The sequence below is a fragment of the Patiria miniata genome, unplaced genomic scaffold (genome assembly GCF_015706575.1).
Source record: "Patiria miniata isolate m_02_andy unplaced genomic scaffold, ASM1570657v1 HiC_scaffold_15, whole genome shotgun sequence".
Lineage (NCBI taxonomy): Eukaryota > Metazoa > Echinodermata > Asteroidea > Valvatida > Asterinidae > Patiria > Patiria miniata.
This window is the reverse complement of record NW_024037053.1, coordinates 3,668,200-3,686,483: the sequence shown is the minus strand read 5'-3', so window position 1 is coordinate 3,686,483 and position 18,284 is coordinate 3,668,200. Positions and strand designations below refer to the sequence as shown.

The 18,284-nt window shown below is 42.6% G+C and overlaps 1 protein-coding gene across 1 annotated transcript; it reads right to left on the bottom strand.

Moving 5' to 3' along the window:
* Positions 1–1,536: 1,536 nt before the first annotated feature.
* Positions 1,537–12,076, bottom strand: LOC119722468 (bone morphogenetic protein 8A-like). The gene is made up of 2 exons (XM_038192601.1): positions 11,080–12,076; positions 1,537–4,432 (listed from the first exon to the last, which is right to left on the bottom strand). The coding sequence occupies exons 1-2, from the start codon at positions 11,528–11,530 to the stop codon at positions 3,564–3,566; spliced, it is 1,320 nt and encodes a 439-aa protein (XP_038048529.1). The 5' UTR covers positions 11,531–12,076; the 3' UTR covers positions 1,537–3,563.
* Between the last annotated feature and the right edge of the window lie 6,208 nt (positions 12,077–18,284).

Genomic DNA, 18,284 nt, shown 5'->3' with positions numbered 1-18,284 from the left:
GCAAATTCTCACGAGGTTTTATGGAAGTTATAGTGTCACCCTTCTTTATTATGTTATCATCTTTCTTTCTTGCTCAATACAGCGGCGTATTAAGCGAAACGGTGATACAAAATAACGGACTATTTTTAACCTGTTTACTCCCATATCATCCAAAAATGCATAGTTGGGTTGCATTTTGTTTCACAATGAAAGCAAGACAGGAATATTTCAATCGGTTCCTACTAACAATCAGAGCCTTCCAAACAATAAATAAATACTACGGGCAGATCAACAACAGTTCTACTTAGCTTATTAATCATATGAAAACCTCGTGCTTAATTTATCCAACGGCATCACACGACAAGTCAAAAACGACAAATTAAAACGAAAACCTTTTGGTACATTATGCAAATCTCTCGTTAGAGAGCGCGATTTAAGATGTTGCTTGCGACCACAAACTACCAATCACCCATTTTACAACGAAGCTCTAATAATTCAGAGAAAAGTGGTCGTGGTTTTCTGAGTTATATTAATAAATAAATGCAAGAGTGAAAAAAAATCATTCACTTCAAAACAATTCTCACATTAATGTGCACATTACAAGAAATAAATACTTCTACGTTCCCTCAATGTAATGTCTGTCTCTTCCAAATAAATAGGTGTTTTTTTACAATCTACTCAATAATCATGTTCTATTTTTCGGCACAATTCTCTAGACGACAGCGGTAACAGTCCTTCAAAGTCTACTTCAAGCTGTTTCAATTTATTTCATGGGCTTTGCGTTTTGTTTCCCACAGCCCAATGTACCATATAATAATCAGATGTTTATCTGGAATTTAGTATGCTCCAGAATTGTTCTGGAAACTTTAAACAATTCAATTGTTCACCTCGACTTTCGAGTCAGGGGACTTTTTCCCCATGTTAAACAAGTACTCTAATCCTACCTTCAGTATTCGCATATACAGGGTGAGTAAAAAAAAAAAAAAAAAACCAAATGGTGCCCCGTATTTTTCAAAAAAATTCTGCATGTAGCATTTTCCAAATCTAGGATATAGAAGCCCAATTAATAAGCTTTCTTTTAGTGCAAGAATAATTGAAATCGCTCATGTACTTTTCCAGTTATGGAATTTCGAACGCAAACACCGTTTTTTTAACCTTGTCCACGGATCACATTTAAGGTACGTGATATTTCAGCTGAAATGAAATCATGTCGCATCCTGAAAATTATATCAGAATAATCTCTTAAGTCTCCGCGGTAGCCAAGAAGAAGGCAGGGCAAGACTATAAAGTCTTGACATTGTACGCATGTTATTTTAACATTGGAAGCAGCAGGTTTTTAAGGAAATGCTATGATAAGTGCCAGTTATCATGGTTATGAGAGTGTTCTGATGTGTTTTTGGTATGTGAATAGTTTTCGTTTTGCTGAAATATCACTTATCGTGATCCGTGGACAAGCTTTAAAAAAACCGGTGTCTGTGTTCACAATTCCATAACTGGAAAAGTACATGAGTGATTTGAATTATTCTTTCACTAAAATAAAGCTTATTAATTGGGCTTTCATATCCTAGATCTGAAAAGCGCTACATGCAGAACTGCTTTGAAAAATAGGGGGCACAAGTTGGGTCTTTTTTTGTGACTCACCCTATAAAGTATCGTTTAAAAAAAGTTAATATTGCACCAGTTTATGACAATTAACGACAGTGAATGACAGTTGGGTATTAAGAGTTAATATTGTTAAAACTTGGAAACAAAAAATCGTTTTCAATTAATTCATAAGACCGAGGCATTTTGCGAATACATAAATTCATAAAATCATGCATGTAAACTTTGATCGGCTAATTTTGATACAACTATGATCATTAAATATATAGAATTCAGATGAATGCTTGTCGGTTGTAATGTTGTTACATATTTTTTTTCAGCACCATTTGGGTAGATCCACCACCACAAATAGCTATAGATTATATTATACAAAAGCTGGATTGTTTCTGTTGTTAATGTTAATGTTGTTAATAATTCAAAGTAACCTCGTCATAAATATTACAACATAATTTTCCTTTCTTTAAGTTATTTTTCAACAGAGCGTCACTTACAAATGACCTGCTGCAGCTTTCATTTTGTTAGATAAGGCGTAAGATAAACCCACTCAAAGGTACATGTGTCAGAAAACTAAATCGACTTGATCACGAGTCGGCCATTTTAAACTGAAAAGCGAGGTGAACTCTTTTGTTTTGAACTTGCGAGTAGAAATGAAAGCAATGAATAAAACTTCGTTATAAATTAATACCAGTCTGCTCTGATGAATAATTTAAAATGTGTGATTAAACATACCGTTTTTAGCCACATTTACAAACAAAATGAGAGAGGCTTGTCAAGCACTCCTATCATAAAATAGTCTGGTACCATCCCATTCAACAGTTTACAATTTGTAAAATAAATTCAGGGAACACGATCGAAAATGGCGGTCTCGGCAATCAGGTCTATTATTTAAATCATTGTCATCCCACTCGTGCTCAGTTACCACACACACACATAATGCTGGATGGAATAAATAGAACATATATTATAAGAATATATTACTAACATTTTATAAGACACCAAGTTTACTGTACAAGTAAATGCCCGTGAAAATATGAAGATTTCGAACTGGTTGGATGGATTGAGAATGCGTGTGTAGTATAGTCTGGTTCCCTGACCTGCCAAACATTCCTGCTGTCTCTTAATTGATCGTGCGTGCAGTAGGTCACGTAACGGATAATTTGATGGGGTAAAATCAAACTTTTTAGACACAGGAAACAATCGAGCTATTCCGAGCATATCGGAGTGGTATACGAGTTCGAAAAATCTCGGGCATTTTCGGGAATGTGCAGAATCGTGCCAGATTTGGTCACGTGGTATTTTGCGCCTACCTGACCCAAGATTCGACAGAATTAACATGCGTAGGCATAATGCGTAGCAGTAAACAGCCGTGTACAAAAAATGCTTTGCATTGACTCTACGCGTGCGCAGACGCATGCGCATAGATACGCAACTGAACACTATGATATATTTCTGCTCAATTCAACGGGTACTCGGCATGTACAAATAACAATTCTATGAAAAACATAAATAGCATAAAATATGTGCAAAATGCACGTCAGGAATTAAAGTGATGTGTATCAGAATATACTCTCTTTGTTAATTGTATTAAATATAAATAATTAATACCGAATCGAACCATTATACTTGTACGGTGGCCGTAGTTTGAAATCATGCCACATGTGAACAACCAGTGAACAGTGATGCACGATCGAGTTTTTTTTTTTTTTTTTTTTACATGCAAACAAATATAATGCATGTTCTATCCAGTTTAAAACTTCCATAATTAGTACCTTTTATAAGGTGTTTGCATTACATGCCTCAAAACGCTCCTTAAGTCAGACAAACATATAAATAACTTAGTTTAAAATGCAATTACAATACAATATGGTGTGCGCCTCCATAACCTTCGAGCTCATAAAATGTCTACACTTTCTTTCTTCTCTGAATGGAAAGCTGATGCGAGAACACAGAAAACACAGAAAGAGAGGTGGTGGTGTTTTTTTTCATAGACATTTGCATTCCTCCACAACGGAGTCCGTTTGCGTGGCCACCTCAAAACCTCCCGTGCCGTTCATGTACAAATAAACGGTTGGACTGAATCGGACGGGAGCACAGCACGGCGCATTCCAGTCATCCGGGTCGATGGTGTGCATCAAGGACTTGATGCGTGAATAGGCAGTGGCTGAACGGAAATTGGCCGGACAGCCTCCGGAGCACTGATACGACTTGTACGACGTGGGCTGTATGATCCAGTCACTCCACCCGAGTTCGCTGTAACTGACGTGCTGCTCGTACCGGCAGCAGGTCGTGACTCCGTCCCCCGGTTGGCAGTTGTAGTCGTGATTCGCCTGCCGTCTCTCACGGTTGAAGACCGGAGGGGGCTCGCGGTAAAGCACGTCGACGCGAGGCTGGAAGGCTGCGGTACGGGTTGATCCCGAGCCCTGCTCCAGGTAGAAGAGGTTATCAGCCGACCGTCCACCAGCGGTCACCACCAGGGCAAGCTCCTCTGCGTCCCCGTCGGTCCGGTCCAGCCACCCACGCACAGCCTCGGTGATGTGGAACGTCTTCCACCCCGGAGATTGAAGCGATACTTCCTTGGAATCCAGGAGCTGTATCTCGCTGCCTTCTAACACCGCACGGCCCTTTACCGTGGTGTTGTCTCGACGAACCATGAATATTGAGCAGGCTACCTTCTTGCCCCTCGGTGTGTGGTGACGGGTGTGACCCACGGGGTGGGGACGGAGGTACAATTTGAGTTTCCCGTCTGCCACGTCCTCGGCGCGTCTGCTGGACGACACCGCGCCCCCTGTACCGAAGAACAACGTGACTGGTTTCAAGTGTCGACTGAAGTGAACACTTTCCCTTGATGACCCTGAAGAGGAAAAAAATGAGCGAAACATGAAAAAAAAGGAACTTATCAACCTACTTAATTTTGGACTTGACTTCACCTTTGCCAAAGGAATTCACGTCCAGTTGACAAGCGCTTGTGTAAACATTAACCGAGTGCAAAGTTTGATGACCCGTGCTTTATCATATCAGTGTTGACTGTAAAGGGGCGTGGTCGATATTAATGAACTGAACCGAAGTCGAAGTCCATTCACAACTTCCTCAATAGCGAGGCCATTAATATTTTTATCTTGCAGAGATGTGATAATCGCACTCATAATATTCCATTCATAATTACCGGTACCGTTCTAAAATCAGCAAAGCCCAAAAGGTCAAGAGTCATACACAAATTGCTTATAGTAAACTAAACAACACAAATTATTTGTTATGTTGCAGCACCGTTTTATCCTTGCACTCATTCCCATCTTAACAAGATCACGAAGAAAATAAAAAAATATGCCGAAACAGGGAGTAAAAGTAAGTTTGTGTTTACAGAACTTGCTCGCACTAAATGTAACAAAAGGTCACCTGACAGTCTACACAAGACAAAACAGAAATGAATTCTAAAAGTCCCTATTGCAAAGACACTCATAACTCTTTCATTCGCCAGACTAGAAACATCTGGCGGTCTGAAATTCATACTCATTACACCTGTGCCCAAGTTCGCACCTGTGCCCCCCCCCCCAAAAAAACCCCATATACATCAGGGCCGTTATTTCCAGCTTGCTGCGGTTCAAACACCTGGCGTCGGATTCCTAGCTGACCTTAAACCTATAAATAGCCTCCGTGACAAAGAAAACCTCATAGTTTTCAAGTGCGGAGAATATTGAGGCCTTTGTCTCATCTCCTTTTGACCAAGTGCACGCACAGTGATGCCAACCTAGCATCTGGCTGAGACAAAAGAGTAGGCGGGTTGGCATTCCTCGTCCTTGTTCAAATAAGATTCCCAGCTTGTCAATCATCCCCATTCTGTCGCTGGACAGATTATTTATGTTTTTTTTTAATTGAAGATATATATTTGGTTAGGTATTTCCTGCGCGCACGTCGCAGCGGATGCATTAACCGACGTAATTACTACCCGGATTTGCTCATTTTCCGGGGCACCTGTCGTCGAACGCCCACATGGTCATCTTGACATTTGTACAGCTTTTTTTTTTCTTGCCGACGGTCACTGATGCGACTTAACCCCCACCCCCACTGCCAATCTTGAGACGGTCTCTCATCAAAGGAGTCAGCCTTCTCTGCCGAGTTTTCCAAACAATTTATAAAAACTAAATGAACAGATAAATATATAAATAGTTCGCCCCGAAGTCAAAATTCAGACACTGGCTCTCTGACATATTGGCAAACTCCCACTACAGTGAAACCACTGTCATAGAAACCTTAGCGTTGAACTCATCAAACGGAACCAGTGGCGCAGTCAGTAACAAGGAGCAAATTTTGTGGCTTTTGTTTTTAGGGGGGGGTACTCTGAATTATGGTGGGGTATGGGGGCACGTGCCCTAAGGCCCCCCCCCCCTCCTCCCCGTCTACGCCACTGAATTGACCGCTATAATAATTTTTTTTAAAGCCAATCATTCGGAAAGGTCAACGTTTGTTTACAAAGTGAACCCCACACGTCTGTAGTCGATACGGATGACGTTATCACTGTCATGATAGCATCATCAAACAAGGGCTATCTATCGGGCAAAAGCCTAGCCTATACAGAGACGCCGGCAACCATTCGTGTGTCCCTCTTTTTTGCGGGTCCCAGAGTGCAAGCCCATAGAATCCATCTTTGTTCCTATAACTACTTGACTGACTGATTGTCACTTGTTAACCGGGCAGTGCCATCGTGTAGGTTATCCATATCACCAAAGGGTGGGCTGAAGCTGATAGTATTTCGTGGATGTATTTCTGTGTCTGAAATCGCAAACAATAATCCTTCGCAGTGCATCAACAAAAAGACCAGCACAGATGAAATGGGCACACCCTTGACATTGAAAGGCAATGTTGGTGACAAATCTGTGGGAATCGGTGACAAATTCACGAAGGACACTCCCGCTCAAAAAAATATGAATCATCCACCGTCCTGCCATGACCCAATTTCACGCAAACCCGTGCGCGGTTTGCAACCCATTGCACGATCACTTTCAATTCCGAAGCGTGAAAAGTGACGGCTAGGTTCAACTTCAAAAGCTTTCGAGGAAACCCACCAACGCATACCTCATATTACTTGAGGCTGGTAGTTCCCTCTGCCACGACCTTGGGTGGTTAATTATACCCCTAGGCGCCGGTACGGTGCGGATACGCGTGGTTCGGCACTATAGTGAAGATGACTTTGTACGGGAACAGCTGAAAGCGCCGCGAACTTCCGAAGTTATTCAACCGGGCCATAGACGGGAAGTCAGGGTGGGCTGCATGCTTGGTCGCTTTATCATCGAAAACCAACATTTTACACCCATTTTCTATTTCGTTCCGGTCAACGCACAAGCTTTATTGCTTTTAAAAATTACTAAAATAATTTCGTGGTGGAAACGCAATACATACATTGGCCCACCGTTTCCAGCGTAATTCGTTCGTCCATGGGACATTCTGATTATGTTTCATTTGTTTATCGAACATGAGTGATAAAATTCCGATGTGATGGATCAAACTGAAAATGAAACAGACTTCAAAAAAGTAAAACAGTCAACTTTTAATAGGAACCCGTGAATGCAGGATTAACATAGCGCGACTTGTCCCAGTGCAATGGCGTTTATCGCAGCAATAGATCGTGGCCTTATCGGTTGAGTTTCGAAACATTCCTTCGTACGGGGTTGCTATCAGCCACTGAGTGCGGTCCTAGTTTCTGCACAAAAATTAAAAAAAATTCGAACATCGGCGCCAATGTTGCAAAACTTGGTTCACTTCAAACTTGGTAGGCCTACTCCAGAAACTGTTTGTAGCACAAAATTTGAGACCCAAACTTTGAAACAAGAATTAAATACAAACTCTTAAGTCTTCTTTTGACGATGTGATTTGATGGACAAGCAGTGGACTTAACATCAGCCGCAGAAGTATCATGGGCAAGAACCGCCATCATACATTGTATATACTAGTTTTTCATTTAATAAAACTAGCTGTTTCGCAAGTCCCTATGTAAGTACCTTTATACAAAGATTCAAACCATTCGGACTTGTACTTCAGAAGATAGGCTTTGAAAACAAATGCACCTTTATAATGTGACGTAAATTGACACCTGATGACGTCTTCTAGGACGATCTGTGGGTAATTGGCTAAGTGTATGCCAAGTCCAAAGTCGATCGGACGTAAATGCCAAAGTGTTCTGAAACGCGCATAAACCAGTGGAGAGGAGTCTGAAAAAGGAGGGGGGGGGGGGGGAATGAGGGACAAAAAAAACTTTAACGAAAACAAGATAGAGCTGTTTCGGTAGATATACCGAAACATCTAAATATGACCTTTTTTTCAGAAGCGCTGGTGTTGCTGTGTACTTCCATCGGGCATAGGGTTATCGAAATGCGTTACTCATATTGGTTTATCTTTCCATGCGCAGGTGCCTTTTCACCAGTGCACTGACCCCAAAGTAGGTACCCTAGAGCTAAATTGCATTTTACATTTTGGCGCCCTTCATCAGCCGAGCATTGGCAATGGAGTACCCAGATTGCATGGTCCTCCATTAGTGACCTCATCTCAGAGGTCCCATCTTCCCCAGTGTCCCTACACACACGTGTTGATAAGAGTTGCGGGGGACGTCCTCTTCTGCGGCGGCCATGTCGTGGCTCCGCAGAGCACCAACTGACCAACTGCTAGCTCCTTGTGTCTCATCGCAGAGCATGAGGAACAGCGCAGAAAGTTTTGGGAGCCCGCTGTATAGCACAGCGTTGGTAATGTGCTCTTTCCAGCTCACGTTCAGTGCCGCCCTAAGCATTCTTGTGTAGCATCCATCGAGAGACTTTTGGATGATGTAAGACTCTCATCCCTCATGGTTGCCAACCATGATACAGGAGTACTGTCTCAACTGTAGCTACAAAGAAGCGACTTTTGATGCTTGGGGAGAGATTAGCTGTCCAGATCCGTCTCATGTTGTTCAGAGCCTTCCATGTTAGACCAACATGGAGACACGCACGTACGACGCATGCGCACGGGTTTCGCTCAAGACCGTATGGATGCCAAGACCTGACATTTTGTAGTTTATCACTCAAATTAACTCGTTTCGACTCATTAGCTCTACCTGATTCCGGTGCTCCCCCCCCCCCCCCCCCAAAAAAAAAACATTTTAAAATTTGACAATTTCTCATACGATTTTCATCAAAATATGCTCCAGGATTTCCATGCTACAGTGCAAATAATAACAGGAAAATATTAGTTAAATACTTGCCAATTTTAGAATTCAATTTCTTCAGTTCAGCGTTTTGTCTTTTTTTTGATAAGAACTGCATGCCTTCCACTGACTGAAGATGAACGACTGAATGCAAGTCTAGCGAGCTACCCATGTATGCCACATAATGTGAAGATAAGTCACATGACACTCTGACTTATCTTGACACGTGACTTCGGTTCAAAGTTCAAGCATTTTAAAAGCATTTATCCAAACAAAAGCTTCATAAACTTGTCATTTTGAATACATCTTCAACACAACGTTGTAATTAAAATTATACAAAATACATGAAGTTGTGGTGTTTGATTATGATAACGAATAAAGCATTGGAAGCGCTTTATATTTTTCGTTTACTATCTTTAGATAATATTCTCACTATTTTTAGAAAATTATCATCAGATAATCTCAAAACCCCATGTGAGTAAATTTATCAATAAAAAAAGACCGGAAATTGTATGAAGAGCTGTGTCCACCGGAAACCCGACGAAATTGCGAAGGCGTTGGGTTGTTTAGTAAAACTAATTTGTTATAATTTGCAAAACTTAACGGTGGATACATGTATTCGAAAATTAGCGAGAATTGTAAAGGGTGCAGACGAAGGGACGCCGTCTGCGAATGCATATTTAAAAAGATACATATGAAATTTTTTGTGGCTTTGCGGTTTTTATTATTCCATACTACAGATGGAAGGAAGTCAGTGGAATATGACAGTAAACAAAATTTTATGAATTGAGAAAAAAAAATCATAAATCACAGAATCTATTTTATGTCTACATTCCATCGTCCTTTGACGAGCATGCTTGTCAGATTCCACACGTAAACCACAGTGATTGTTCGGGGCGATAATCCTTTGTTTGATGACAGCGGTTATATTTATCATAAGGCCACTCTGTCGGCCCGCGATCCGAAATTCCAGTCTACATATTTCGAAATACGATACACAGGTGATAAATAATTTCAGGATAATAAAGAAGGATCATATTTGACATGTACAACCACCGGATAATGACGGTGGCTACCCTTTAGGTTCAAATTTTACTGTCAGCTTTATAGACCAAACGTTTGGAAGGAACAAGTGAAGTATAATGATTGCATCACATCATTATTTACCTTCTTTGTTCTTTTTTTAGTTTCGGGTATTTCCCGGCACATCCCAGATATAGTTCAAGATTTACACTTCCCGTTGTTTTTCTGGCAAGATATCATGACCTGAATTTGGGCGGACGTTATGCGGGCATAAACTCAGGAGCCGGACGTGGTTTTGTGGTAGGACAATATATATTACGGTCACTCAAGTCGAGGGGCACGGACAAATATTCCCCACAATATTTATGAGAGGGTGTTTCAGTCTCGGACTTATGATTGCCCGAACAGGATAGTTTGAGTTTCTGGAAGGTTCCGGTAGATGGCAAAGACCCAAACCATTCCGAATTTATTTCATTTGTAGCCTCTGACCCAAACTCCCTCGCCAACTATAATTGGACTCTGTATGGCATTTGCACAACCATGGAGGATGGAATATATGGCACGACTGGCAAAATAAATACTTCAGCCGTTTACAAACCACGTATAGACCTTGTGTGCATTTTGTGCACGGCCAAATAGCGCGAGTAAAATCAGCTGATGGTCGCACGTCTACTGTCTTTCGCAATGACGGGTGGGCCACGTGTTTTTAGCCCGTGGGCTCGCAGTCACACGGGGCCAAGTGTGATGAAACACCCGGCACCCGCCTCACACTCGGGGCAAGATCGAGCCCCGTTTACGGCATAACGGCATTATAAACGGGAGGGGGGGGGGCAATAAAAAGTCCCTGAACTCTGCCACTGTTCACTCCAATAGTATTCCGAACGTGTTTGATTTTTCTGGATCGTTAATTCTCGCCTTCGAGCGAGCGAACCGCAACAGGTGGGAACTACCTGACATCGTTTCACAACGTGCTGCGCAGCATATTAGGAGCTGGTCGATGCCAAAATTAATTTTGTTTAATTTCTTAAAATAGTTTTAGAATGCGAGTATGAATCGGTTAGATTCTAATAAATCTAGGTCGAGTAAGAGGAATTTGGACTCTGGGGAGTGGATGTACGAAGTAGATCTCTGATGATAAAATGGTTTAGGTTTTTAAAATGACTTGGGATGGCTTAACGAGGGATATTATTTTCAAGTATTAAGACATTGAACAATTGAAGTTCCCAAGTAATTTGGCGGTAATATAGGCGGTTCAGGCAAAAAAAAAAAAAAACATTTGTGGAAGTTTCTGTAATAGTAATACGTACCTACTGAATGATATTGCCGAATTTCCCTTCTTGGTGTTTGAATTGGAGTTCTTGTTGGAATGTTTTCGTCTGTCTCTGAGAGTTCTCGGACTTTCTCTTCGTATTCTGTGTAGGCTCGCTCCACATCCTCGGGCGATAAGTTAGCCTTAGCCCGGGCGATGACCTCGGGCGAAGGGGGCTCCTCCATGTGCAAAGTGGCAAGAATAGATTCCTTTATGGCTTCGAGTCGTCTCTCCTCTCGGCTATGACTATCGGTGGATGAGCTTCTGCTAGCTGGGTCCCCGGTGCGTGCAGTGCTTTGGTCCAGCGGGCCACCCGCTGCCCGCGCGGCGGGGGTACGGTGGTGAGGGGACGGCAGGCCAGAGGCGCGCTGCGCGCCCACCAACAACGTCAACAGGCACAGTACGAGAACAAGTACTGGTGAGGGGGACTCTTTGGCATGGAAAGGCATCTTCAAAGTCACACGGGAAACGACAGACGGCGGCGTCGTGCATACACAGCATCAGGACACGACGGGTGAGTTACGTACCGGCGAGAGGACACGATACGTATAGCGCGGAGCACTCGACCAGACTACTACACGCTGCACCTGCGAATTTGAAATCGCCCAGCACTTTTCTTTTCTTTTAACACGACCACTGGTTGACCGCCGTATAAACGCCATGTAGTCACACGCCAGACAACCAATCCCAGAGCTCCGTCACTTATAAGTCCCATGGTTTTGGTTGCTCACGTGGGCAACCCGCGTTCATCATTGTAATATCCAATGCAGATGCCTACGTAGTTGGCTAGACACACCGCCAACTAATTAAAGATGACTTTAAATTACAAGGCAGCGACACTCTACTGGCATTTCCGAGAGCAGGTATTCTGTTGTTGGTAAACTTTGTCAACCGGTAGCGGAAAGGCAATCGAGGAAACCGTTGGGGTCATTTATCAAGTGAATACATTGCACAAACCAATAGACGCTCTTGCGAAATACTTCACAAGGCAAACGCCCTCGCGCACCGGCCGGCGTTTAGTCACCGCATACCTACTGACGTCATCGTGTTCCCTGCCGCCACTGTTATATCGCACGTATAATAATGATTGCGCTATTATGTACTACACGGTTGGGTCGTTGTCAGTGAATTCCACGAAGTGGGCCTGTTCGATCATGATTGAGGATTCGTCTGCAGTTTTATATCCCCACCTCGATTCTACATCGATCGTTAAAAAGGGGAAGGGGAATACTAGGTCAGGTGTATGAAAATGTGTTTCCGATTCAAAAAGGTTCTGATTGTGATGTTGATCTAAATTCTGCGAGTCTAGTTCGAGGATTCCGGCCCACTCTATTATCGATTCGCACTGGTAATGAAAGCTATTTTCGACGAATTTTGTGACAGATGTAGCATTAAAATGGCCCCAAGGATTACATACTGTCAGAGATATCTAAGCTGTTGACCGTGGAATTCTGGAGGCAGTGCCTATGAAAGTGTCGAGTTGGAAGACCTTTTTTCCGAGTTGACCTGATGTATGACTAGGCCTAAGCTATAGTGACAGTAACGCTCGTTCATTTGTTTGCTCGCAAAGTCCTCCTTAATAATAACACGCGCACTCCGTGTACTTTGGCCCACCGGGGCAGTGATAAGGGCGATTTTTCATTTATTCACTATGTGCACTTGACCCTGGGCAATACTTGGGCTAGTCCAAGGGACAGTACGATCCAAACACGATGCGATGACGCACGGGGGTTTCAACCAGATTTCAGCAAGAATACACTTGCATTGCACTCGACTCCAATGGAAAGGTACTATGCACGATGGAAGCATGGTCTGATCGGACAAAATGGTGTTCAATGTTCGTTTATATTAGCAAACGAAATGTCAAAAGTTTTGCTTTCCACTCCTGGCTTAGCCCTTTTCAAGGGTAAAGTCCGTCACGAGCCAATGTGTCCCATCAGGCCGGCGTTTATCTCCTGTTTCAGTGGCATGAAACGACTGAGAATATTTCTACTCCCCCTGGATGGGACGCTAGTCCATCGTAGGTTACTCTCAAGCTAATGCATGTACCCATTTATACTCCTGGGTGGAGAGAGGCAAGTGGGGGTGAAGTGGCTTAGCCATCTTCAAGAGTAAAGTCTGTCACGAGCCAATGTGTCCCAACAGGCCGGTGTTTATCTCCGGTTTCAGTAGTATGAAACGACTGAGAATATTTCTCCATCGCAGGTTACTCCCAGCTAATGCCGGTACCCATTTATGCCCCTGGGTGGAGAGAGGCAAGTGGGGGTGAAGTGGCTGGATGTCCAAGGACACAACATACGACCAGCAGCTGGATTCGAACCCCTGACCCTCTGATCATGAGTCACGAACGCTAACCACTGGACCACACAATTCCTCTTCAAGCTCAATCCTAATCCCGTCTCCTTGCACGACTAAGCAAAACATTTCGGGATCTTTAACCAGGATAAAAGTCTGGGAATCCGCCCCCGCGCCCCCCCCCCCTCAACTTTTTCCGAGATAGCCTTAAAAACAATTTTTTTTCGCGACCCGAGCTGTTATGCGAGCTGTTATGACTTTTTTAGCCTCGAGCCTTGCGCATCTTATACTAAAAACATAAAAATCGGACACGGGTTGACGCGCAGCGAACAATTTTCAGGCGCTAGGCGCTGTGAAAACTGAATTTTCCCATATACGTCGTGTACACAGAGCAGAATTGCCATTCGTACATATGAATAAATTAATTTTCCATAATTCCAAAACCCATTGACCTATAGTCATGAAATTTCTTGGGTATGTTCATGATGAGTTGTTCTATGCATGTACCGAGATTCAAAATTTTTCGTCACTCGATGGCCGAGATCTTGGGGGAATCTGCCCCCCCCCCCCCCCCCGGCTGAGAGATGGTCAAAATAACCCAGCCCTTTTAGGGCTAACACCCCTGCGTGGTCGAACCGTGCGCAAATAGTTATGTCGTTCATCTAGAAGACGCAGAACGGCTGATAAAATAAGCAAGTTATTTCGCCCGGAAAGATCAGCACGCCGGAAAACTGAGACCGTAGCACCTGTCTCATACAAGCAGCACGGAAATTGGTGTCACGCTCTTCAATGTTCAATTACAGACAAACTGGCACCGCTGTTCGGATGGGGTTGTCTTGAAATGACACGCCCACATACAACTGCCGAATGGTCCGTACATAACACGGGACAAAACAAACACTGGGATATTAATATCGATTGCCCAAGTCATCAATTCGAAGACCAGTCTTCCTCATATCGCGATACTAATTAGACTTGTAAAGCCAGTTGACCTTTAAAAATATAGCACTGATATGATTTGTATCCCTCGTTTCGTCTTTTGCTACCGTGGTTTAATATCGACGCAAATTGAACTGCGGACGTACTTGAAGATCAACATAACAAGCGACTTATATTTGCGTACGCGATAGAAAGCGTCACAAGGCGGTACTTGTGAATACGACATGACGTAGATGACACCTAGAAGCAAATTGGACCGTCGCCGGTGCTCGACGCGCGCGTTATTAATTAAGTAACTGGAAATTTGGCGGTCATTTTTAGACGATTACGGAAGTCTTTGGATGCGTCGGGTTTATTTTTCAACGCATCATTGAGGTTGTCCAATTCTTTAATTTGACGTCTTAAATCAATGGGGACGGGACATTAGGAGGACAGTAATGGTTGAGTATTAAATTAATTGAAGGGAGAGGAACACACTTCATTTTATTCCTGATCCCAGAGGGCCAGCCTCCAGACTAGCTTTCATCTGTGTGACTTACACTGGTTGTAGACCGGTTAAGAGAGTCGGGCAGTGCTATTGCATAGGATTACCTCGTGACTCCTATGAATGGACTATATCCTGCCCATTGTGTCGAACAGATACATGCACAAACGTCCAGTGAAAAGCCATTCTGAATCCATTGACTAAAATATTATTGTGTGCACTCTGTGACCAGTTCTGTGCCCTAAGTAACCTGTCACCATGAAATATAATGAGCTTGAAGTTCGAAATTGTTACTTTGCAGTACAGTGGGGGCAAATTTGAAGGGCCTGTCACTTTGTTTTGGGGTAAACCTTAACTGCAAGTCCTCCGCTACCTTTCTCCATTTTTTGGTGTTCTGTCAAACATCTTAAACCTGTTTTCATCCCGTTTTAGTAGTTGACTGTTCATTAACTGTACGTAACTGGAGGCTTTTTAAATGCCATTATCTAAAAAAAATCGGTTATACAACCCCAAGTAAGTTGGTGGTCTATACTACTACTACTACTACTACTACTACTACTACTATTACTACTACTACTACTACTACTACTACTACTACTACTACTACTACTACTACTACTACTACTACTACTACTACTACTACTACTAGTACTACTACTAGTACTACTACTAGTACTACTACTATAATAATAATAATATCAGGCATTTATATAGCACTTTTACGCTGCAACAAGGTATCACGGCGCTTTACAATTATTATTTCCCCTGTTTCAACGTGCAATCACTCCTGAAACGTTCTCAGCTCCCTGGGGAGTATACAGCTGGATGTTAGGCGCAAGGGAGCTAAATCAACCACACTAACCATCTCTGCCCTCACAGGTACCTATTTACTCCTGAGTGGAGAGAAGCAATGAGTGACAAAGTGCCTTGCCCAAGGGCACACACACCGTGACCCCAGGCTGGACTCGAACCCACAACCTGCAGAATTAGGCCTACCCGCAAACCACAAATCCGATGCTCTTAACCACGAGGCCACATCACTCAACACTATTTCCGTTACTGAAGTCGGTACCCTGCATTGGAAAGCAATGTTCTGCAGAATCCAGATAAATAAATATCTCAATTCTTGCAAAAAAGTCTGACTTTAAGCTCATTTTGTGATGACGAGTCACATAAGTTGTTTAACCTCATCAAATAGATCACGATGAGAAACGGAATGGGTTCACTTTTGTTATTAATCAACAGATGGTTTTGCGATGAAATTTACTAAAGCGGGGTTTGAACCTTCGACCTCCGGAACACCGCACCCAGCCCCCTGGCGGGGTTTCCAAAAAGAATGGAAACACCTTTACTACTTTCCAAAAAAACAGGGCACAGTAAAACGCACATTTGCGATTTTCTTTTTCTTCGTTCGGGGAACTTTCTTTGTTCAAGATGAAAATGTGGTTCAAGTCGATGTTGTGGTTAAGGTAAGGCTATAGAGTATGCAGGGTAGGGCTGGAGACGGGGGTGGAACAGGTGTAGTGTTAATGGGTACGGCTACAATAGGAATGGGGGAATAAAGTTTAATTGGAGTTCATTGAACTGGACATTCGACAAATTATACATTTCCACAAAACCATGGAAAGACAAAACAGCTTTGTGTATAGTGATGGGTTGTGGTATAACGCTTTGGGTTGGAACTTTCTGGAAACTTTCAACTTTTCACGATTAAATTTTCACCCCCCCCCCAAAAAAAGGTCTACTTTTGTTTTGCTCTCTGGAACAAAATGAATGAAATTTACTGTATTTGTCCAGTAGGACCTTTTTGAGGTGAGATTTCATTGAATTGTATTTGTTCAATAAATTATGAACTATATATAGAAGGACATAAAACGATTCAAAGGTTATTTAGTGACTCTTCCGACCCCTCTCTTCTGTGTACATATTGCCGATATTATACGGGCTAATAAATACACCTGCGGTCTTCAAGTCAGAGGGTTTTACCCACAATCCCTAAATTATATCTCTTCGATGTTTTCCATTTAAAAACACACACAAATATTAGTAATGTTCATCTTTCAGGCTCTTCATTTTGCTGTAAAAATGTCTGGAGTGACGCAAAGGACTGAAGTGAAACGAGACAATAATTGGCTGACCCTGCTCTTAAGTGCATGGATATTTGAGTTTATACGGAATATGAAACAATCCAAAATGTCAAAACAAATTTAAATTGTCTGCGTACATTCGTTTGTTATTTGAAATTACGAAGACTTCCTCTGTACATTAAAGGGAATATACATAATTTGCTTTTGCTGTAATTTTCAGAAATGGATGGAATTGGGGGGTTGGAAATATATAGCAAATATAGTTAAACTGACTTTTTTGAGGTTTTGTGTTCGAAAATGCTGTAAAACCAAGAAAAACAATCATTTTCCTGTAGTCTGGTTCCCTGACTCCATATAAGAAGAAACAGAGCTGTTTACATACATTGGGGAATTGTAAGGTCAGGGAACCAGTCTAGCTGGCTCGTACCCGTTCATAGGTTTGTAATCGATTGCAAACAAGTGCGATGGTCAATTGGGGCCAGTATTTGAAAAAAGCCAGTTTTTTCCAACGCTGATCGGCCGATCAGCGTTGGAAATTGATACAAAAATACCACTTTTCTTGAAAATGACAGTATACCAGGTGCCATGATTTTTATTTTTTGATGTTTGCAAATGTTGTATTTTGTGCTAAAACAGCAGAAACGCAGTATCCGAACTGAAATTTGAAAGGCACCCTTTGGCCTATACCTTACACTTGTTTCGTTGACAAAAGACAAAATGATCTAACGGTAGAAACGAATTCATTTTCAGCAGGAAAGCAACCTAAAATCATTACATTTATCAGTAGAAATTGTATGCCCCGGTCAGGAGGTGAGCGACCTTTCTTTCAACCTCTGTGCACCGCCCAGAAATGTGCGAGCGCAACCCTATTATAGCATCTGTATTGTCTTGCAAAAAATTAATAAGCTCTTGCAAACGATAATTGAACTCTCCATTTTTTTGTTCATCCCATGATCATTTGAAAAGAAATGATCGATGAAATCGATGAGCGAAAAGAGCGGAACGGACGTGAATCCGTGAACCGTGGAATGGAATATCAAGGCCACAAACCGCAATGAGAAGAGTTTGTTGAGGCTAACAACTGCATTCTTTCCTCCTTCTCCAAATTGTTTGGTCAACTCAGTTGATAGTTCTATTATCTCCAAGATTTGCCTCAGGCAGTCGAACTACCACCTGCAAAGCGTCCTCAAATTCACCCCATTTCTGCCCAGACGAGACCCGGGGGAATCGTCAGAAGTTCACGGCCGGTGGCTGGGCGTTCGATCATCAGTTGCGTCACGCTCCGTGTCTCGCTACCTCAAAACCGCAGTTCAAGGGTAACCGTTTCAGGGACAGATGGCCATCCGTCAGTGGCTTTTTTTTCGTTAAAATTTGGGACAGGATTCGAGTTACAGAGGT